The following is a 23700-nucleotide window of genomic DNA, read 5'->3' as shown; positions in this document are numbered from 1 at the left end:
AGCACTGCAGCGTCTTCTCGCGAGGGCGCGCCCGCCACGTGATTCACGCAATGCGATATTCATGACCAAACTCCAGTAACGAAGTTCCGTCCTTACTAGGGAACTAGGTGACACCTGGTCGCAATGAATGGGCATGGAAGGGGGCAATAGGTTACCTTAGGTTCATTCATAATAAATTTATCATCGGCGAGAGGAATGCAAATGAGCAGGGAACCAAGGAATGTGGAAGGAAACGGGCATTTGAGGTGAGGCTTGAGTTGGTCCGCAGTGACGTTTATCGCAAAAAGCACGGGGGAAAATATTCATTGGATTCATATACATGTCCCTCAGTATTTCACCCGTCGATCACATATGTAATCAGATGTGCTCATGATGCACTTTACCGTTGAGGCAATTGGTCCCAACATTGAACTCGGAATGTTTATATAAGCAAAAGCGGAGTCCATTCATGAAGTGGTTTTCAACCAAATGCTAGGGGTCTCGTAGCCGCTATGGGTCCAGAGCCTTCAAGTTTCGATGATGGAACCAATGCTTTGCCCGAGATACACCTACGTGTTAATTATTCGAAGATGTCACCAAACCACGATACCCAAATGAAAGGTTATAAAATATAACTTCAATAGTGGTCAATATGTAGATCCTTTAATATGCTAAAGTACAGCGGGGATGTTTACTCTTGGATGAATCTTTGCTTTCACATTTTCACGCAGCGTTCTTTCCTGGCCCAATGGGAGAGGGCCTTTCGCGAGCCGATAGCCGCTCCAGACCGAGATTGCTCCAGAGGATTTCATTTATAGTCGCACTCCAAGCCACTGGAGAGGTCGTAAATCCACAAATACTCCGCAACGTCACCTTGGTCGACCCAATTAGAAGAAAATGACGTATACGGCTCAACAGACTTTTTTCTTCGCTGTCCTTTCTATGCAACGAATGATCGACGTGAAATAATCGGGTGTTCTAAAAATAAAAGTGCCCGGATCGACCGACCCGCTTTTGAACCACTTGAAAAAGCATTAAAATTGCGATGATTAGCTCTCACTCGGCGAGTTGGACAAAAAGACCGGGCGCACGGCATGTCTGAAGCCTCTGTTGACAAACAACGTTGCTCAGGGAAAGGATTGCGTGCAGCGAAATCTTAGAGATAAAATTAGACACATAGCTACAGTTACAATATATCTTCACGGCCACAAAAAGCATGCGTGAGGAGGAGGAGGAAAATCACAAGTCCTGGGCAAAACACTGCTCTGTTATGCTCCGTCGGATCGCTCGCAAGGGGGTGTGGGGGGTGAAAGGAGTGTGAGGAAGGGGCAGCGGCGAGAGATATTGTTCCGTCCATCAAGTTCGCTCTCCTACGGCTGAAACGGGGCGGCTTACTCCGCGGCGGCCACGGGCTTACTATAGATTGCGGTTAAAAGTGGAAATCGAATGGTGCCCGGAAATAAGCCATCCACACGGGATTGAGAATTTGAAAACAGCTTCAGCTTCATTTTTAAACGGACAGAAAAACAAAGAAAAAATTACGTTTCATTTCTTCGCCCGCCGCCGCAACCAACGATCGAATTATTATTATAGTTTCGTCGAGCGAGGGACCCGTCTAGCATTTAGAGTCCGTAAGTATCTCACGAGTGGGCATCTCATCCGTAAGTATTGTCACAGTGGCACTACCATGGGCACCACATTCTATGTATCACAGGAATCTCACGAGTAAATTCAGGAAGGGCTAAAATCTGAGTCGGTTCCTATTCAATAATTTGTCATTTTATGGTGAACGACCGAAACAGATTATACGCTTAAAATTATCTTAATAAATTTACGACCACTGCAAAAGGTAAAGGGCATATCAGTGGGTGGAACCGCAGACGCGTAAAAAGCAATACGAAAAAAACTGACCATCAAGGATGGAGAGCAGAACACATCGAAGTCCGAACAGAGGAAACGCCGATGAGTAGCGTGAAAAACAGGCAAATAAATGTAAGAGAAGACGACAATTGAAGGAATATAGTGAACAACTATCTTTTTTGCAATCGTCTCTACGTCCGGCCTGCCCTTGAGAGCCATTGGGTCGCATCAAATAGGCCACTCAACATTCTCCTCCGACTCTCCACACAAAAAAACCTCTGGAACTTCCTCGGTTATTTCTACGACGGCGCTCAAATTTATCCTCCGCCGCCGCCTTGCGTCATTCATAACCTCAAATTGTCGTAAAACGGTAAAACATGAAGCGGGCCAAAAAGATACGAAAGAGTGAGCGTAAACGAAAGAAATGCCACGCTACCAAGGCCGAGGGTACACGGAACTTATCACCTTGTGGCGGAGCTAGAAATACCGTTACTCGGAAGTTTTCTGGCAGCTCAAAAGTTACACTCTTCCTCCTCTCGGGCCAAGACCAACAAAACGCTGCTCCCGAGTGCTGTCGCATACCGTCACACGGATCCGTTTCCCACCTGACCCAGATTAATGTTTTAATCGGAGGGGGTTCCGCTGGGAGTCATCCGCAGCGAGGTACGTGCAGGAGAAATATGTAGAGAACGTCACCCAAGACACGCAGGGAATGTTAAACGCACCGACCCTCCAGCTGTGGCACGCATAAAGCACGATACTTAGGGTGAACTGAACTACTTCCCCATCCGTGGACAGCGGCCAAGCACCGAGGTGCGTGCACCTTAATTTTTTCCGACGTACCGTAACATTTCCGTCGCCACCTTCGTCACGAGCATGGGCAGCTCGTCAGTCACTCTCCGACCGCTCCCACTGAGGTTTATATACTGATTGGCAGGAGAGGAAGCCCTGCTTACGGCGGGTGTTCATCGCCCTCGGTGCGTGCGATTGCTAGGGTGGTTGTGTAAAACCATCGCAGTTTCCAAATATCTCCTGCTCCACCTAATCCGAGATTGTTTTTATCTTTCAGAGCCTGGTGGATCGTCATGAAAGTCTTACCGAAATTCCGGCTGATGTGCGTCATCGTCGTCACGGTTGTACTCCTTACGGTAAGCATTTTTCTATCCCACATAAAGCCTCGATATTGTGCATTAAGAACATTTTTATATTAAAGTAGGGGTTATACATTTGGGTTTGGAAGGGTGGCGGAATTTCTGTTGAAGGGGGTTCTATATCACCCAAAATTTTCGGGGGAGGCGCTGAATTTCTTGAAACTGTCCTCACGTTCGCTATGGCTTCAAAATGCTTTTCCCGTCCCTGAAACATCTTTCATTTTCCAGACGATGGCCGAGTGTGGAAGCAGGAGGAAGAGAAGAAAGAAGCTGGCGGAGAACAAAGGCGAAACAAATATCTTCGATTTCGTCCGATTGCTGACCCTCCGCCTGATTTACGGCGTGGCATCAATGATGGGATTCCAGGAGGGAATATCCGATTTCATGGGAGGAATACTTGTTCCTCCGGGAGCGGACTATGATTACGACTATGGAGGAGGTGACTACGGAGGAGGTGACGACGACTACTAAAAGTGTGTCCTCAGTTAATGGAATGTTTTTGGCGCAAACGCGGTCGAAGATTGTGCAAGTGTTGTGATCCCCTTTTCATTTGGCCATCGACAGTGGTGTTACATTTATGCAGAACGATCAATTGCAAAGCAACATCACCAGTTGCATGAGAATTATTCAGACGGACGAAATCATGTACAAATAATTTATTAAAATTAACTTAAAATCCAATAAAAGACACTTTCTTTATAAAGTTGACAAAATAAAAAAATACTTGGTTTCATTCGGATTTATCCAAATCGGATTCATCTGCCGGGACAAGGTCCGCGTAGCAGCCGTTCTTCTTGCGAATCAAATCGCCCCAAAGTAATTGTTCGCTGCACTCAGGGCATTCACCACTAACAGGGATAACTTCATTTACACTAGAGGTTCCACCTTGGCCAAGAAACCTCTTGGCAAGACATACAATGTGAGCAATTAATGGGCAACCATTATCAAGGCAGGTGAGTTTATCTTCCTCGTTGACGGATAGGTTGCACAAACGACAGGTCAGTATTTCACTGACATCTGGATCAATTTTTTCACTGTCCACAACATTCACTTTCTTGCTCACTACGTGTCCGTATGTGATGGGCATGTGCAACGGCGGATGACGGTTTGGCTGAAAAAATTCAGCAATGTTATCGAAAAACTGGAGGTAATTTCAATGACGATTTGGGATGGCTTCAAGCATGGATAATGATTGAGTGAATACACGTATAGAAAAAGGTAATAAAACAGAGTCAACTCTAAACTTAACAGTCAACTTACAGGAAATTCCTTCATGTGTTTCGCTGACAGCCAACGCACTGTCAACGGAAGTCTATTCCAAGGTCCTACCAATAGCATTTCCGATAGAATGCGTAAGCAGTAATCATACTTCTTTTCCTTCGCGGCCTTTTTGGGGAGGCTATTCAGCCGTCGGGACTTCTGAGGATTTTGCCAAGCCCATTCGAACTAAATAAGAGGATGAAAACTTTATTTGATGAAACACAAATTGAACACAGATAGGTTAATTTACACTCACCCTTAGGGCAGATATTTCGTTGGGAAATCCATGCACCACCAATACCATCACCCTAAAACGGGCAAAGTTTTCATGAAAAGTAGGTAAATGAAATTTGAAAGTGAACTCGAAACATACATGTATGGCAGAACCTTAAGTCTTATTTACCACGGGCCTTTATTACTTGTACGCCAGGCTCCTCCAGATTTTACTCCTTTGTTGTGCTGAATTATTCTCCTATTTGGATTAACCGTGAAACCTATGTAGGTTCGCCCGGTATATTTAGGATTTTCACAGAATAACAAATACACTCCATAGAAGTTTTCAACTACTTCCGCCATTCAAACAACTTAACCAGCCCCCTCCAACTCGGCTGTTACGCTGCTGGTTGGCTGGTCCCAAAATCCTCCCACGTTATTCAATTTTTTTAGTTCATTACAGAGTGGCGCTGCGAGCCTGTCGCGCGCCCAGTATCGCGTTGCTGTTACATTCATTTCAATGGTGAACCAGCGAAGCTCATCACTTGGAAGATGTGTTATATTGCTGAAAAGCTATTAAATTTGAAGATGGTTCGTGCATCGCGCTTTTGATATGTGTCTAATAATTCTACAAGATACAGGAAAACCAGGAAGGAATGCTGAGCTGAAAATAAAAGTTTTTTCAAAGCAGTGGTAAGTACTCAAAATGCGGTGGGTTACCGATGTTAGTTTTATGGCTCTGTTATCATTAATTTGGTAATTTTTTCGTGGTTTTAGATCTAAGTGACCTCGTTTTTTAGTTGAAAATATGTGTTATTCGCTAAGAATAAATTAGCGGTGCAAATAGATAGCGGAAATACTGCGGTATCTGCAATGGCGGCTTTGTTTACTCTTCTATGCATGTCCTTTCTCTTGTTTTTAAAGAGGATATGGCAAAGCATCCGATATTTATTTACGGAAATTTTTATTTTTATCTTCGCGGGAAATCATTGGTTCATGTTTTTCACATAATACCGAAATAATATCATGCCATGTTGCCGTGGAGGCATAGTTCAATCAGTTTTTACTAATTGTGTTATTGTACTTAATTACAATTGTATAACCTAGGTGGTTTCGTAGCTCGCTCTGCAATTAATTGATGGCTTTAGATATTTAGTGAAGAATTTTGTGTCAGTACAGAAAGAGGAGGAAAAATATCGCTCCACCACGAATTGAAAACTTGTATTATTTCATTCCTATTAGATACAGTTGTGCAGTGAATTTATGTTTTTATGATCATGGTGAAAGTGTTAATGTGCATCCTACTCTAGTTTTAGGACTTAATGACAGTGAAATTATAATGGTAGCTTCTGTTATTTGGTGGGATAAGATTTATGGCGCCCTAGCGATAGTTATACTTGCATCCATGCTCATTTTATGCAAGTATTGATGTTGTTTAGCGGACAATAATATACACGGACTAACGGTGATCCGCCTACGGATGTTGAGATATAAATAATTTCATATTTTTTTTACTTCTGTGGATTTGCTGCCATTGCAGTTTAGAAATTGTTGTAGTTGTAAACAAAGTGCAACAACAGTAATGTGGTCAGGATATTTTTTGCTGAGAAGGGGCAGGGGTAATAAAAAAGGAAGAATAAAAAAGGAAGTCATGAGAATAGAGTAAATGGTGGTTATATTAAGAATTGAAAGGATGAATTTAGCTCTTGATATTTGCAATCGAAAATTTGGCCCCACCCTTTCATTATGATATTTTTCTCGTGCCTCAAAGCCTCACATTTTTGGTGTGACATAACCTCTTGTAACACCATTATTAGCTAACTGTGGAGATTTTTCGTTGTAAAAGTACTGTCATTCCACATTTATAACTGATACGACCTAGGATTGCTACTCATTTTTTAAATATATTTTTTTAAATTTTGCCTAATTTTGAAAAATTTCTATTTCTAGGCGGTCATTCATCTCCAGATCTTTTGGTGGAAGTGATACTGCCACAACCGTGGAAAACCCTCAAATCTTCATGAACTTCGAGATTTATTTACATTTTTCACACTTCCAACCTTTGCCCTTATCCTTTAAGATCGCCTGTACAGTGTTAATGATAGTGCTTGTGCTTTCATGAATAAATGCATTTTAAATTTAACAACAATCACTTCCTTCAACTACCGTTCCCAGACGTCCCCTTTTCCTTTACATTGGTTGCTGTTTCGGTTGATCTTGTGATGTGTATTTCTGTGACTTTCTTGGGTTAAGAATTTAGCAAGGTGTTTTTGTTGTGCCTAAAGTCTTAATTAGGGTTCCCAAACGTACATTTTCCATTTCAGAATAACCATTAAGTCTTAATCTAATCTTAATATGAGTCGTTATGTGAAGCTTTCAGTAATTAATTTTGGGCCAGTTTTTCTCATTGCGGATCTTGTAATTTCTGAATCGGAGATAACCGTATGCTCGTAGCTACCAGTTTAGGATTGCCTGTTTAAGGTGACCTAATGAGAGTTTAAAGGAGATTTCTGCAGCCAAAACTTATTTCCCCATTCAGCATAATTGCGCTGGAGTTCCTTGGAGGAGGAAACGCCGACTCGACTGTCTGTATCGCCAATTTTTTTTTGGGGGACCGATACCTTGATAATTATATGTCAGGCAGTATGCCGTTAGCGATAAATATATGATGATCAGGACGCAAATAACTTCTTTTTTACGAAGTAGAGCTAATAAAATACGACTGCTAGCAGACGACAACATCTCATTTTCAATTTCTTGTAAAGGCAATGTTTTTTGTACATGGACTTTCTAACTGGCTGTCAATGAAATTAAAAGGCTATTAAATTGCTTCTTAGTGTTCAATTCAGTTAAAGGCATTTTAAATTCGTTGTTCCAGCGATCAAGTATTGTATTTGGTTCAATGCAATTTCGTAATGCTGGACGCGCAAACACCCACTAGCACCATCTATCGGAGATTCCCTCGCACGGAGCTTTTGGGGCCACCTAGCGGCCGGGAGTTGGAGGGGGCTGAACTTAACAAATGCGCACTGCGGCATTCTTTTGATTTAAAAAATGCCTAACGAATACATTTCAGCGCATTATTTGTTTTGAAATGGTCGTGGGCACTTCGTATGTATTCACATGATGTTTGTTCTTTTCGGTCATAAATTTTTATGCTGAAATATTTTTTGAAAATATTTTAGCATGAATTTCTAGCTTATTAAGGGAAATTTCCTTTTGTTCTAATATATCGTCGGAAAGACATTTTTGGATGCTAGGAAAAAATAGCGAAGTATAGTATGAAATGGAAACTGTCGAGGATCAATCGAAGACTTGTAGAATGTAAGTATTTCTCCTTGAAGATGAAAAAATAACTATGGAATTTGGATATTCAAATAGACAAAACTGTAATTGTATGTCTTATTTTGCAATTAGTTGTAATGTCACGACCGGAAAATACGTATGTCCGAGATGCAATGTAGTATATTGCTCCCTGATATGCTATCGGGCAAATGTGCACTTGCAATGTTCGGAAAGCTTTTACAAAGAGTGCATCGAGGAAGAATTAAAAGCTAGAAATGGAGATCCAAAGTCACAAAAGGAAATGTTGGACATTTTGAAGAGAGTGGAGAATGAAGAGGACGATGAGAGTCTAGGTAATGTAATTATTTGTATTGTAGCAGTTGACATTTTGTACTCAGTTGATGTTGATTTGTATTTTGAAAATTTCCGTACAATGTTCGATGAAGCAAAGTTATTGGCTTAATATCAAATGCATGGAACTCTTTTCTATTCATTTTCTTGAAACATTTGATGCCAATGACGTAGATATAACGACCTTTACAAGGATTGAAAGGTATAATTTTTGACAAAAAAGTTAATTAAACGCAGACCAGTTTCGTCAGCATCGAACTGATGTCAAAGAGACACATCATCACCGTGTAGCTTAAGTTAGTAGTTATCTTCAGAATCCTTTGCAATGCCAGGTAAGTATTCGTTTGGGTCAAGGAAGTCATCAGTAAAATGTCTGCGAGAAAAGTGAAGTTTCATCTGTCCCATCCATTCATAGAAATCAGCTGCGGGGCAGCACCACCTGTCTCACTCACACAGTCTACTATTTTCTGAATTTTGTGTGCCCTCCACATGCTGTTTTCTTAAATTACAAGTTTAAACTTTGCAGTCTATCACCATATCCATCCATAATCTATTCGTTTAGAATAAGTCACTAAATTTCTGTTTTTTTTTAATTCAGACTTCACAAACTGAACTACTAACATGTATTGTTGGTATTGCCACGAATACTATATTTGATAAAATTAATTGTTTGAGGCGTAACTTGGTGAAAGCGATTCATAATTAAAAAGAAGGAAGAACTTTGTACTTTCACATTAATATTTATTCACGACCATGGTTTCAACGTTAGACGTCATCCTCAGGTGAACTCTACAGAGGTCCATCACTTCCTTTTATACCAGGCAAGGAGGGGTAGGGAGGAAGGTAATTAGGTTGAACGGATTGGTTAACAGAGAAGAGGGAGGGGGAAAAAACCTTGGTCATGTGGTATGGAAGAAGTTAGGGGGAGGAGGCTCCCTTATGGGGGGCACGGCAGGTGGAGGGGGGGGGGGGTTCAGGTGAGAGAGAGAGAGGCCGAAGAGTTCGTCATGTCATTAGCTCAGGAATTTAGGAGTGGGAGGCTTAAAAGAGGGGAATGGTCGTCATACAAAAATTCGTTTACAATGTTGTCATTGGAACGTACGTGCTGCAAAATTTCCATTTGTTCCAAAGCGTCTAATCTAGGTCCTTTAGGTTCATAATGAAGCACTTCAAACACAAAATCACTTTGATGATTGTTATCTAACAAATGTATAGCAAATTGTGAAGTAGTCTTTTTATTTCTCTGGCAGGCTTGATGTTCTTTTACCCGCTCTTGAAATTGTCGCCCCGTTTGCCCAACATACACCGCGTTGCATTCACATTTTAGTCTATACACCCCACTCCTTTCTTCTCTTGGGATGGGATCTTTGGTGAGGGAAAGAATGTTCCTTAGGTTGGATTTATTGTAAAACGCAACTTTAATTTTATCCTTAGGCACCTTTTTGTATATCTTCGGCCCAATGTCCTTTAAAAAAAGGATTCTGCGCCACTTGGCCGTGGATTCTTGTCGCGTTCGGGATCCATAAATTTCTCCCACTGCTTGTTTTTTTAATTGTTTCCGATATAAGCTATCAATTAACTGTTCGTTGTATCCGTTATTTTTAGCAATTAGTTTAATTGTGTTTAATTCCTCATTGAACTTGGCAGGGGACATCGGAATATGCAGCAACCTATGTAACATGCTGTGAAAGGCTGATAACTTGTGGGAAAAACAATGTCTTGAACTGGAGTGGATCACTTGGTCCGTATAGGAGTTTTTCCGAAAGACTGAAAACTCGAGGTGATTGTTGACCTTAGTGACTTTAAGATCTAGGAAGTTGAGAGAGTTATTTTCTTCTATTTCGTAAGTGAAATTCAAATTGCGGTCCAAAGAATTCAAAAAAGATAGGAACATTTTTAGTTGTCTTATTGAGCCAGTCCAAATACAAAACACATCGTCCACATATCGATGCCAGGATAGCACATTTTTGGTCTGTGGATTATTGGGGGAAAACAGGTTCCTTTCGAAAAAGTCCATATATATGTCCGCCAGGAGAGGGGATAAAGGAGAGCCCATGGCCAATCCATTGGGCTGTTCATAAAATACACTGTTAAATTTGAAATAATTTTGAGACACACAAATCTTCAATAGATCACACAAGTCACTTATAATGGGAGCTGCCACACGTTTCTGGACGAGAATAGATTCTGCTATGTCTACGGCTTCTTTGGGTGGGACACAGGTGAAGAGATTGCACACATCAAAAGACACTAACAAGCACTTATTGGGGATATCAATTTTAGAGACGTGTTGGATGAAGTCAATGGCGTTAGTAACTCCATACTTAGGGGTAAACTTTGAGTGGTGTCTTAGTACACAGTTGAGTTTTTTCGCCAAGAGGTAGCTTGGAGCCATGACGTTGGAAACAACGGGTCTAATTGGACAATCACTCTTGTGAATTTTAGGAAGCCCAAAAAAACGTGGAGCTGAGGGGTTCATTTGGTGTAACCTATTCACTTCATTCCACTTAAATAACACTGAAACTGATTTTAAGGCTCTTTTGCACTCTATTTGGAACTTGGCAGTCGGATCTATAACAGACCATACATATTATCTTGTTAATGTATTTTCATTATAACACGATGCCAAAAATTGGCGTCTTGGAGTTATGTGGGATTCAACTTGTGTCTTTAGATTCTGATGACGAGGAGATGGCACCAGAGCTAGAGGAAAGGCTCGCAGGCATCAGCCTTGATGATGCAGATGCTGTGTGGGATGTGCTGACTGAAGAAGAAAGGAAAGAATTTGTTGATTTGTTGCAGAAAGGAGATGTGTCTCAGATAGTCCCCAATTGGACCCCTTGGTGGAAGTACAGGTATGGTGGCTGTTCGTTTTTTCATTAATCATCTACTTATAATACTAATATTAAGTTATAAAACATTTTAAGGGCAGAATTTAGTCTTTTTGATGCTAATGTCGGTGCTTATTTTGCTTGACTCTCTATTTATGCCATTATTTTGCCCTTGTCAGTTATAGTAGTGTCTCTCTCAGTTTCAATCTTAAGGCTAGTTTTCACAGGCAAAGGTATAAATTACTCTCGAGTAAGCGTTAAGGTATGTTTATATGATGAATTTACCAGTGGGGGATGGATGAGTAGACACATCCACCATCTAAATTGTACCGTGTAAATACCATAATTGTCTAGAAAATGTTATAATTTTTAACTTAATGTTTAATAGTGTAAAATTAAATATAGTTTAACCCTTTCACTGCTGTTCAATCTCCGAAAACCTTCTCCTCACATGCGGCGAAAAGGTTGAAATGCGTTTCGTCGGGCCATGGAGCAGGTACCTACTTCCAGGATGGGTGTGGTGCACCCTCGTAGGGTCGCAAATCCAGGACCCTTTCTTCGACGAGCTCACCCTTGCTGGCCCTTCTCTTGGACCCTCCGAGCGGGAACCTCCCTCCCTAAAGTGGCCACTCTGACTGCAATTTGAAAATCAACCAATAAATCCAATCATCAAAAAATGATTGTTTGCATTGCTCTCCTACCAATCAAGCAATCAAGTACGTCTTTGAACCGTGTTTCTGTGATTAAAAAATAACGATTTTATTAACTTTGCTAAAAACATGGCTGCGGACCACCGGAAATTGGCAATTTTACCAAAGTAAACAAAATCGTTATTTTTCATCGAAGAAACACGGTTCAAAAATGTACTTGATTGCCTGATTGGCAGGAGTGCGATGCAAGCAATCTTTCTTGATGATCGCATTGATTGATAGATTTTCAAAATGCAGTCAGAGCGGTCACTTTTGGGAGGGAGGCCAGCAGAGGGGCCAGTGAGGGTGGGCTCGTCGAGGAAAGGGTCCCAGATTAGGGGCCCTTCGAAGTGCTTCGGTAAAAGTGCATGGCAGGGCGGAAGGAAAAGTCCGTTCACAGCAGCCTGCCGTGCGAACGTACGTTCACATTAGTGAAAGGGTTAATAGTTGAATAGTGTCAGAATCAATGGCAATCTTTCCCACTCATGCTCCTCGGCAGTATTTCTCCAATGAACTGGCAAAATCCAGGATAGGATTCAGGTGATTTACAGTGAGAAATTTTCAATGCTGGGTCATTCCATGCCAAATCATCACAGAAAAGTGGACTTTTCAACCCGACCGTCTCAGATTTGCTTGAAATTTGGTAGGAAGTTGAAGCACATGAAACTGTGCCCATACACAAAATTTTAACCCTTCGCGATACACGGTATTCATACAGCAGGGTTGCAAACATGACAGAAAATGCAAAATTTTCCCTCGCATGCTCTACAAAAATAAATCATAACTTAGCTAATAATTGTGGTAGAAACTTCCTGTTGGTCTCATTTTCAAGCTAAAGGAACATGGTTTCTGTAAAATATGTTAGATTTTAAGATACCGATTTTTTTTATTCCGAGGTCACACCTTGTGACCTTTGACCTCGAGTATCTAAAAAAATGTAATTTTTTATCCGGAAAAAAAATATGTAACTGTAAAACTGTAACAGTGAACTCATGTCAAACCCATGGGGTAAATTTACCTACTCTCATGCTCTTATCGTGTGCAATGTTGTGAGGACTTAGATGATGAAAGTACATATTTATGACTCGTACATATTTATGATTCGTATTTTGCTGAAAATAATTTTTTCATAATTTAAATAATGATATGCAAGTCGCTAATAGTGTTGACTTCTTGCCTATTTTCCAGGGAAGAAAAAAAACTTATAGAAGAAATTACTTCCTCTAGCACCCGTGATGAAACTTTCATGCAAAATTGTCCTAAGCTGTTGGATAATATCCCATCATTTGATGAAATATGTGTTTGTATCTAAATGAACCATTATAAATTATGCTGTTTACGTTTTGATGCCAAAATAATTCGGATCTTGTATTTCTCCAGAAGAAATCTCCTGCAGCATGTGTACAGTTCAACTTGATTAATATTCTGTATGCTTACGCGTATGTGACTCAGTATTTTGCTGGAGATCACCACAGTTTTGCGATGGAAGCAGTTCATGGTCTGGTGATTTTGTCATGCAACATTCGCAGTGGGTGCAATTATGATAGTGCTGAGGCAGCGATTGAATCAGCTTCATCTGAAGTTACCAACGTGAGTACATTTTGACTGTAATTTAAGGTATAATATTGGGTCATACATCCTCTTATCATTTACACAGGAGATGCGTTGTTACAGCAAAATATTTGTGCCAATACCAAAGCTTTTTTTTATGAGGACTTTATGCTTGACCACCTGTGTCACATATATCATTGTTGTGAAAAATCGAGTTTGTGTAGTAAATAATTTTATTTATTTTTATTTTATTTATTTAAGTAAATTTCACATACAGCCATGACGCCAATTTACAGTGAAACTTTTAACATTGACATACATGAATTAGACACAATACAATAACAATATAAAAACAAACAAAGAATTAACCAGTAGGGAAGTATAACATTCAATTAGCAGACATATGGGTCAAAGCTTGTGCGGTGAATTTTTTACGAGACAGGTAAAAAGGATCTATGGAAGGAGGGAGCGAATTTAGAAGGGAGGAGAGGCGATATAAAGGTGAGCGCTTGGTCAGGGAGATTCTGGGAATAGGAAGGTGGAGTAGGGAGAGCGAGTTGGTGGAACGAGTCGGTATTCTAAAATTCAATAGAAAGAGGAGTTCAGGGCAGTCAAAAGTCGAGTTCAAGATATTGTGTAGAAAGTTGAAGTCCGTTTTAAGTCTGAGATTCTGCAGATTAGACAAGGAAAGAGAAGACAATACAGCATCAGAGGACATATTGCGTAAGTGAGGGATTCTATGCCTAACTATTTTGGCAAAGAAGTGGGGGATGCAATCGAGGGATTTTAGGTTAGTCGGGGCTGACATGGACCAAATTGGAGAGCAATACAAAACTATGGGAAGGACAATCGTTGAGAAATAGGAGTGAAGTGCAATGGGATCCTTAATTTCCGTGAAGCGGTAAAGAAGGCGTATTTGGACGACAAGGAAAGGAAATGGGGTGCCTTGTTTGAATTTCCCTCACCGTCCAGAGAATAACAACCCCCTGGAAAGGAAACCCACTCTCTCGCGGTGGCAACAGTGGTGGTACAACCTTTGTTGGGGTACTTTTTTCCCCCATAGTACATGATCAAGCGGTACGTCACTCCTGGGGCCAAAAGTATACCCTTTCAATTGAAGGTTGACGGGTGATCACTGAGGTTAAGGTATCAACATTAAAATTTCCCCATTATGCAGTTGCCAAATTATTTTTTTTGGTAGAAGTTTTTTAGGTTTGATGCGCATTAATGTCCTAGAAATAATTTTTCCTGTCATGGCATGTCGTTAGCTTTTCTTTTGAGATACAAGCATACCTATATTATTAAGCAGTTGACTTTGCCAAGGTGCTCTCTGCAATAACAGGGCTTCTCCATGAATACCATATGGATTGATTGTGAGAGCATCTGTGGCAAGGGAGTACAAGGTAGCTGTGATATAGTGTTACTCCCCCACCCAATCAGATTTGATGCTTGAAAATAGTTTATATGTAGTTGTATTTTAATCTTATTTGTTATAAATACAGTTTTTCAAAAGTAATGCCAGCTTAGTTATTGTTTTTCTGTGAATTATGTTCTTGCTGTTTCAATTCATTTTCAATGATACTCAGGCAAACGATTCTTCTGCTATTTCTGAATTTAAGGACAGTGATATATAGGCCGATGAAAATATAACTTGGGTCATCAATGAAACTTGGGCCAATTTTTTCAAAAGATAAATTTGGCTAATTATACTTGTTAATTGAATATGTGGTAAAAAATATCAAAAGTAAACTGGACTGCCTAAGTATTAGAAATGCATGTATTTTTAATTTATTGAAAGAGTCCTTGGTAATTGGCCTGTCCTCAAAATGGAGACTTATTCCTAGAACCAGCTATGGCTACCTTGAGAAGTTTCATTGTGTGTGCTTTTATATTGAATGGTATTCTAGAATTCAATTTCAATTGTCCCATTGCTACTATTTTTCTAAAGTTGAGTGGGTGATAAAATATCTATTGCTCTAAATCAGGGGTCTCCAAAATACGGCCCGCGGGCCGGATCCGGCCCACGGAGGGCTTTCATCCGGCCTGCGCACTCGTTTCAAACATTGAACATTGCATACTTCAGTCATCGGCAAATTTGCTATCCGGCCCGCGGGGCGACTCGGAACTTGGAATGTGGCCCTCGTGGCCTAGTAAATTGGAGACCCCTGCTCTAAATGAATGGAATCGACTCTAATTTCTAATTTAGTGATCTCTCAAAATGTTGCTTTTCAGTGTCAGTGGTTATCAGGATCTAAAGATCTTAAAAACCTCATTAAAGCTGATGTGAAGGAGATACTTGAAGGGCCAAATGACACTCACAGGAGCTTCTACATAATGAGTGCGCTCTCTGATATTTACAATTTAATTCTGAAGGCTAAGAATGAAGCAGGTATATTATAAGTTTTAATGCAAGCATTTTCAGTCAGAGTGGAAATAATATTGCAATTGACAATGTGCCTCCCCATTAATATATGTTTCAGGCAAGGACATCGGAGGAAAGAGTGCTTTCTCCAAGAAATTTTCAGACAAGTCCGTCTTCAGCCTTCCTGCTCTCCCTAAGGCACAACTGCGGACAATATTGAAGAAAATCGAATTCTACCTTTCTTGGAGTAAGAAGTATGCTGCTGACGTTTTCTGTGTAACATAATAAATTGATTTTTTTGTAATGCTTCCATTATTTAGTGAAAAAATTCTGAGCTGTTAAGCATTCCCAAATTTATCAGAAAGATTTCAAATGATTATGCCTATGAGCAAAGAAAATATACTTGAGTGTAGACACATAACAGAACTGTCCTTGTTGAAGCTCATTTGTTATTCCTGCTACGTACCAATGCATGGGAAGAGTTGAAACTCACTAACCGTAATTCTCCTCTGTGAAGAGTGAAGGAAGGTTGCTGGATTGGATTAACTTCTGACGCAGTTATGAAATATCCTGTGTGTTTCATATCAATGAAAATAATTTTTTCAGCTTGTAATGGCTGTTATTTGATGGAGATTTCTTACAGTAGGTGGCATGAATGTTTCCAAGGTGAAACCTGTTCCTGTTCATTTGCTCAATATAAGAACAGGAGTCATTGATTTCATCCTATCATTGACTTCATTCTATCCCCCTCCCTCCTTGGTAACTCATCTCCCTCCCTAATTATCCCCTATCCTTGCCGGACTCGGCGGCATAGGGGTAACACCCCCAACTGCCAGCCGAGATGTCGCGGGTACGAATCCCACCTGGATAGATTTAATGAGATAGTCAAACAAGATAATTGTAAGAGAGGTCTATCCAGTCCTAAATTTTCTTGTAAAATAAAGACAACATTATTATTATTATCCTTATGCCACCAATGTTCCCCATTACTCATTAAGTCCCTAGTGTAGTCCCATATCTCCCCTTCCACATCCCTCTATCTATAGACTCACCTTCCCTTATTATTCCCTTCCTCCACTCCAAATACTGTATGTACTCTGCACTTGGCCCCCTCTGCCTACTCCGCCCCTTTGAAGGCCTTTGCACACTAGGCCACCATGGGAGCACCACTTTGGAAGTGTTTGGTGGCGAGTAACCTTGAGTGGTGAGCCACTTCATCAGCCGCCATGCTTGCTCAGTTTACTGTTTCCTATTAATCGTGATGGATGTGGAAGAAGCTTGTGGGTTTACTTTTATGTTTTTTACTTGCAGAATAAAAGGAAAAAAATCAAGAAGAAAATACTGGATACACCTGTTTTTACGCTTTACATCTCTGTCCGAGTACACTTCACCACTCATGTCCCACAACGCTGGCATGGTTTGTACTTTTAAGATAAAACGTTCCACGTCAAGCCTCGCCATGATAACAAGTTACACTGAAGAAAAACAAAACAAACCTACTGGTGTCACCATAGAGAAGCGTTAGTGTGCAGTGCTCCATATGATTCAATGCTTTTCGGCTGGTGGCGCGTCCGTGATGGTGAGCAAAGTCTCTGGCTCTGTCTGAGGCTCTGGCCACCGCAATTTTGGCCGCGCTTCCAGGAGCACGACCAAGCCACCAAAGTGGCCCAGTGTGCTGTTGTACGTATAGCTCGATGAATTTCATGGTGGCGCCACCACGGTGACTTAGGCCCGTATCATAAAAGTCCCCTCGAAGCCGGCCTCCACGTCATTGTCGTCAGGAGGAGGAGATGCGATATCATAAAACGGACCTCAACCTCAAAAACGTCGAATTTTGAGGCCAGCCTCGGCTCAAACTTTGAGGTTAGATTATTGTCGGCTCAAAGCGTTTGAGGTGACTTCCGCCATTGCGAGAAGATGATGATAATTCATCCATGATTATTAAACTCTTCCGTTATTTTCTGCCAACATCTTGCCTTGCTTAAAACGGACTCCGCATCCGAGCGCTTACACTCAATTACGTCCTTGTACTTGACCACCAAATTGCACAAAATTTCCTGCTCCTGCCTGGCCATGCGCTCCGACTTACAAGGGGAATACACGACCTTCGGGTGGCCGATTGAGCTCAAATTTTCTGATTCGGTAGATCACGGCTATCAATTAAATATGCCGAAGCAAGACGACGCACTTCTCAAAACTTTTCTAGAAAAAAGCTATTAAAAATGGTAAAAAAAACGGGTCTACGGTATATATCCGGTATTTTCTAATCTATTCTTCAAGAAAGCGGTGGCCCAGTGGTAACTTTGGTTGACTGTGGATGTAAGGATGGTGAGTTCGATCCTCACTCACGGTATTTCTTTTATTTTACTAAATTCTTCGTTTGCAAGTTTCGGGATACTACTCGAACAAACGGAGAACGCGTTCTTCCCTCCGCCGCATCGACTGCCCTGTATTTTTGACGGTATACACACGTCATTCACGCTTACGAATAATTTTCTTAATTAAACTCCCAATGAAAGCATAATCCGTCGATAGGGTGGATTTCTCTCCCAATTAATAATTTAAATGTCATCATTCTGACCCCACCCCTACAGAAGACAATTTACACTCGCAATACCCTAATATACCTAGAGAGAACAAATAAAGTCAAAATCGCCTTTGGAAAAGCTATTATATAGCCCTTGCTTCATTTCCTACCCCTTTCAGCACTTATTATTATCTAAAAAATGAATTAAAAATATTTTCACTGAGCTAACGAAGATAAGAAAACAATCTTTAAAAATGCAAATAATAAAATCCTTGAAAAATAAAATAAAAAAAGTACCAAGAGTGAGGATCGAACTCGCCACCCTTTTACATCCATAGCCAACCACCGTTACCACTGAGCCACCGCTGCATACCGGATATATAGCGTAGACCCGTTTTTTACGATTTTTAATTGATTTTTTCTTGAAAAGTTTTGAGAAGTGCGTCGCCTTGCTTCGGCATATTTAGTTGATAGCCGTGATCTACCGAATCAGAAAATTTGAGCTCAATCAGCCACCCGAAGGTCGTGTATTCCCCTTGTTAGCCATTTCTGTTTCTATTGTTGATATTGGCGGGTATATCCCCGGCCGCATTCGGTATATCGCTACTGCGCATGTCTGTGCAAATACGATTCGAAAAAATGAACATGGAACAATGTTGGAAGACTGTCAACTCTGAAACCAGAAACATCGTCCTCAACAGTGCGTCATTTCCGCTGGCTCAAACCCCTCCTCCTATGTGCCGAGCTGGAGGAGACTTTTATGATATGACGCGGTCGAGGGATCTCCTCGCCGAGCTAGGCCGGCTTCAAACGAGGCCATCCTCAACTTCAACTTCGAGGGGACTTTTATGATACGGGCCTTAGTGTGCAAAGGCCCTAAGAGCTTTTCCCTTCCAAGGTCCTCTTTTCCTGCATACCCCTTGCTCCCCCTTCTGCTCCTTTCTTTACCTCAAAGGATTCTCCTCCACTCACCAGCAACATTCTCTCCCGAAAATTCCCCCTCTTCATCTACGCAGCACCCCAATTCATTCATTTCAAGGCCACTTTCCCCTCCTGGGGGGATACCACGTAAACGCCGATTCCGAACTCTCGACTTCGACAAGCGGAGCCAAAGTGACGTCACATTCGAAGCGGTTCCCTATTGTTGCGACCACGTAAGCATTTCATTACGAACTTCGGCACGACCTTCGAATCGAACTTCGGCATGCGAATCCGAAGGGGTTTGAGGCTTCGGATTCTCAGTGCCGAATTCGAATTCTCGGTTCAAGGTTGGGCGAGCTTTCGTATATCGTAATTTTTGTGTCCTCTGAGGTTAACCACACTGCTTATATGATGTTACTATTTAATTGAATTAATTTTAAACATGGCACAATAACAAAATCCGTTCGCAGGCTTCGGATTGTAGATTTTTAAATCAATAGGGTAGTTTCCTTCATCAAATAAAACGAGGCGCATTGATTGCGATTCGTTACCCACCATTAATGTATTCAAAATATACAAATTATTTCGTTTTAGAAATAGCGGTTTAGACAAATGGCAATGGTCCATTTTTATACTAATTTGAAAAGGGGCAGATTGGCGCCCATGCGATGCCACTCCACGTGACGTCACAGGGACCTAGTTTCTATACGAGAAGATAGGAGTTATACATCGTCTGAGGTTACCAATGCATGCATGAGGCACAGAGCTCAGGGAAACATGTCTTAATAATCACTTATTAAAACTGGCTAAGGTCGGAAAGTTTTCTTCATTTGATAAGGTATTAATAATCCTTATTTAAGACAAGCGCTACCAGCCAGCAGGGTACTCAGCTACCCGCTGGCAGCCTGCGTCGTATCAGCGCTAAGACTCGCCTCAAGGTCACCTCACAGGGGGGCAGCGGGAACCAGAAATAAGTCTCACGGAGAGATTTCCCGGCTTTCATACTTACGCGTCGCGTTTTCGCGCGCTTGAAAATTTTCACTTTTCATTTAATCGCGAAAAATAGATATCGTCATTTAAAAATCTAAATGCGTGAAATACGTACTCCAGGTGTAATAATCTTTCGATTTAGGCAATAAAAAATAATAGGAAACCACCCTATTCCCGGTTGCGGGTTTTTGCCAAGATGATGGCTTCGTGTATCGTATTATGTTGATTATAATTACGTTGAGGTATGAGTAAGAAATTGAATACATCTAATACCCAGAAGTTTCCTTTAAAGTCATGAAATAGTCAAGTTTTCAAATTAAAATGCCCAAGTTATGTTATCGTTCGAATTTACCTCATGCAAGTTGGTATGCAACTAATCCATTCGCGTTGTTTGGGCCGAAATCTTCACGATTAATTAAATATGGATTTTTTGAGCTGCATCGGTAAGTAATCATCGTCATTACTAACATTTCCATAATGCCATAGTCAATCGATTTCCTCATAAAAGTCCAATGTGGACAATCAACGCACATTGATGAAGTTAGGTTGGAATATTACTGTCACGAAAACATGATGGCACTAAACATTTTCGATGAATTCGTTAATTTATTTCCGAAATATCGCAATTTCGGCTGTGGCAGAAGTGATGATTCGCGAACTTTCATATTTGAGGCTAATATAACATAATGGGAGCTATAATTCGAATGGTGAAAAGGATTTGTGGACATTGCCATTTAGAATAATTATGATATTTTAATCTCCATGTTATTTCTGTCAACGTATAAATCTTACCTTTGATTGATCTGTGATGCATGATGAAACTCTGAACTAAATCAATGAATGAGATATGGGGACTCAACTTTTTGAGAAGAAGGCAAAGGCAGAGAGAGAGAGCAAAATATTGCATATAATCGAGCTAGGTTGCGTGGAATCAGGGATTCCTCAGACACTTTTGCCGTGGACGAGCTCGTCTTCAAGGGGCTCTATCGCCTGACAAAAGATATGGTGCGTGGACCTGTGGCAGAGTTGAGATCACACATGACAGTTGCACGGCCATACCCATTGAGTCAAAAGGTAAGTTAAAACAAATTAAGGCTAAGAAAATGATCTCTCTATGCGACTTATACGCTACTGACTTATTCCAATTACAATTAAGTAGGTCCTCTATGTACTTCACTTTATTGGTCAGGGGAGCTAGCAAAAAAGCACCGGCAGCGATAGTAATCTCGGACTCTGCCAAAGCAGCGTGTCCAATTCCATTGAGGAATTAACAGTGGCTCTCAACTCAAACGATATCCTTGCTAAATAGATCCACTTAACATTGAGGAGAGAGGAAATGAGCAGGATCATATTCGCAAGCATGGATACATTACATTTTTAATTCTTGTTTATTTTATCATTAACATTACAAAGTTATTAATTCATTTAATAATTTAATAAATTAAAATATAAATTTACTTAATGAAAAAAACAATTTGGTTTACATGAAATTCTATCATTACAAAAAATATCAAATTTAATGCCTTCTTAGGTACTCGATGAATCTGTAAAAGAGAGAAATCGAGAATTAATAATAACATACACTTTCTCTTCGCCCAGGAATTACCTTACCACACAAATGCCTGGCACAATAGGCTACGTTGATGGAACTTATGTAATCATGAACGCACCAAGAGAGCAGGAAAACTTATTTTTGAAAATAAAATCATATCACCCATTAATGTTATGATATTTAATGGAAATCTATTGACATGGTATTTTTCAAATTAATCCTATCAAAAAAAGAGTTCTCCATTAGGACTGAATTATTTCTAAGAACGACTAATGAAATTTTTATCAATTATCTCTATATAATTTTTGTCTGTTCTTAGAATGTGAAATTTGGAAATTTGACTTTTTACCGATTTAATTCAGTGATATGTCAATGTAGGCATTAGCCAGTGGAAAATTTTAGCATGATATAATAAAGCATTTTTTCTAACTTGGAGACATCTCTATTCTCTCAAAATATTGAAAGATGTATGGATACCTTTCCCTTTCTTCAATTGAACTTACTCATTAGCAACAGCCTGGAAGCTCTCCGCCATTTGGGCCACAACAGTTCTTCTCACCTCAGCCGCCTTGACCATGCGTTCATCGAGCGATGTGGAGTTATCGTTGATGCATGTGTATTTTTGACCGGAATCACTTTTGTATATGTTTAGTTTGTTTTCTGTTTTTGAGTTCATTTGTTGTTTGTTTTATTTGTATATGAGCATATTTGTTTTTATTTTGATTTTTTTGCTGATTTGATGCTATGGTGATGAGAGATAAATAATTGATTGTTATGAGGAGAGCCATCTTGAAGTGGATGTTCAATAAGATTGAGATTAAAAATCAGTGTCAAGTGATTTCCATATGGAATTTAATCGCTGTGATGCGTTAAATTGGCGACCGCGACAGGACAAAAGTATTAGAAGATGGCTGAAATTAAGAAGATGAAAGTATTTTTCAAGGATTTAACCGTAGTTCAGCTGAAGGAACAGATTGATGGCTTTGGACTTTCTACAAGGGGAACAAAGACAGATTTGTCTCTGAGGCTGGAAGACCACCGGAGGAAAGAAAATAGAGATACTGATAGCTTCTACGTAGAAGTGGAGCAGCAACTATCATCGTACAATGAGGAAGTAGGTGTCAGAGAGGTGCTTGCCAGTGTAATAAGTTTGGTACAAAACTTAGGCATCCAGATGTCCGACGTTCACCACGACTTGGAGAAGAAGATCTTGATGATTACTTCTCAGTTATCAGACCAAATGACTACTATTACAGGAAACATGGAATCCATTAAAAAAATTGACGGTAGGGTCATCCAAATAGAACAGGGGGTGGAAATGTCAGAAATCCGGATGGTAACAGTAGAAAACGAATTCAACAGGGTAGAGCATAAATGGAGATGGTTAAGCAAGAAGTTGACTCCAGGTTTTTACAGTTACAAGAACAAGTAAGTGATCATAATTTATTGAGGGATGGTTGTTAGAGAAGCAACAGCGGCCACAATATGAGTTCGATGCTAATGTAGACCCAACAGCAACTATCGCCCTTCGGGAAGAACTGGGGGCTTCGCTGGATCAGAAGGTTTTGAACTGAGAGACATTTTAATGAAGTTTTTCAATGAAGAAGGAGTTTCAATTTAGCTGCAGGAACATGTTTTTCGACTCATGAGCATTGACCGACCCATTGTATATGAACGAAGGAAGTGAATTATGTGTGTGCCAATGATATAAACTTACTAATAAATATAAAAGAAAAACATTTTCTCGCTTTTCCCTATTTTCTATGTAATCACGGGCCAGTTATTTTACTTTATCGCGTAATATTTATGGCCGGCCTCGGTGGCGGCGGGGTAAAAGTCCTCGCCTGCCAAACCGAAGGTCGCGGGTTCGAGTCCCGCCTGGGTAAGTTACCCATATCCAGGGCATGGATGTTTGTGATTGTTAAATGTTATCAACCCCGATGGGCGAGGCCGAACAGAGCTGTTTTCGGTGGTGTGTGAAATAAATAAATAAAAAAAATAAATAATATTTAAAATATTTATCCCGATGGTCGTAAATAGGTGCATGTTTCCTTCCTTCTTCTATCAGGCACTCGTCTCGGGCAGAAAATTTGGTAGCCATCGCTCAGTTCACAGATTAAGTATTTCTGCATCCAACCTATTTAAGATTCCATCTCACAATCGGTGGGGATAAGTCCT

The 23700-nt window shown here is 40.4% G+C and overlaps 3 protein-coding genes across 4 annotated transcripts; 2 read left to right on the top strand and 1 right to left on the bottom strand.

Annotated features, from left to right (window-relative positions):
* Positions 1-2908: 2908 nt before the first annotated feature.
* Positions 2909-3665, top strand: LOC124156529. The gene is made up of 2 exons (XM_046531121.1): positions 2909-2987; positions 3219-3665. Exons 1-2 carry the CDS (start codon positions 2925-2927, stop codon positions 3459-3461), a joined length of 306 nt encoding a protein of 101 aa, XP_046387077.1. The 5' UTR covers positions 2909-2924; the 3' UTR covers positions 3462-3665.
* Positions 3498-4834, bottom strand: LOC124156528 (structure-specific endonuclease subunit slx1). Its single transcript, XM_046531119.1, has 4 exons — positions 4654-4834; positions 4507-4558; positions 4251-4436; positions 3498-4101 (listed from the first exon to the last, which is right to left on the bottom strand). The coding sequence occupies exons 1-4, from the start codon at positions 4824-4826 to the stop codon at positions 3721-3723; spliced, it is 792 nt and encodes a 263-aa protein (XP_046387075.1). The 5' UTR covers positions 4827-4834; the 3' UTR covers positions 3498-3720.
* Positions 4835-7541: 2707 nt separating this feature from the next.
* Positions 7542-15836, top strand: LOC124156527 (zinc finger HIT domain-containing protein 2). 2 transcript variants are annotated; one of them, XM_046531118.1, is made up of 7 exons: positions 7542-7787; positions 7881-8101; positions 10774-10954; positions 12808-12919; positions 13003-13209; positions 15403-15559; positions 15651-15836. In XM_046531118.1, the coding sequence occupies exons 1-7, from the start codon at positions 7750-7752 to the stop codon at positions 15815-15817; spliced, it is 1083 nt and encodes a 360-aa protein (XP_046387074.1). In that variant the 5' UTR covers positions 7542-7749; the 3' UTR covers positions 15818-15836. The 2 variants fall into 2 exon arrangements, with proteins under 2 accessions (XP_046387074.1, XP_046387073.1); XM_046531117.1 differs by having other exon boundaries at positions 13000-13209.
* The last annotated feature ends 7864 nt before the right edge of the window (positions 15837-23700 follow it).

The sequence above is a fragment of the Ischnura elegans genome, chromosome 3 (assembly GCF_921293095.1).
Source record: "Ischnura elegans chromosome 3, ioIscEleg1.1, whole genome shotgun sequence".
In the NCBI taxonomy this organism is placed as follows: Eukaryota; Metazoa; Arthropoda; class Insecta; order Odonata; family Coenagrionidae; genus Ischnura; species Ischnura elegans.
Note: the sequence above shows the minus strand (reverse complement) of the source record. Positions and strands in the feature narration are given on the sequence as shown.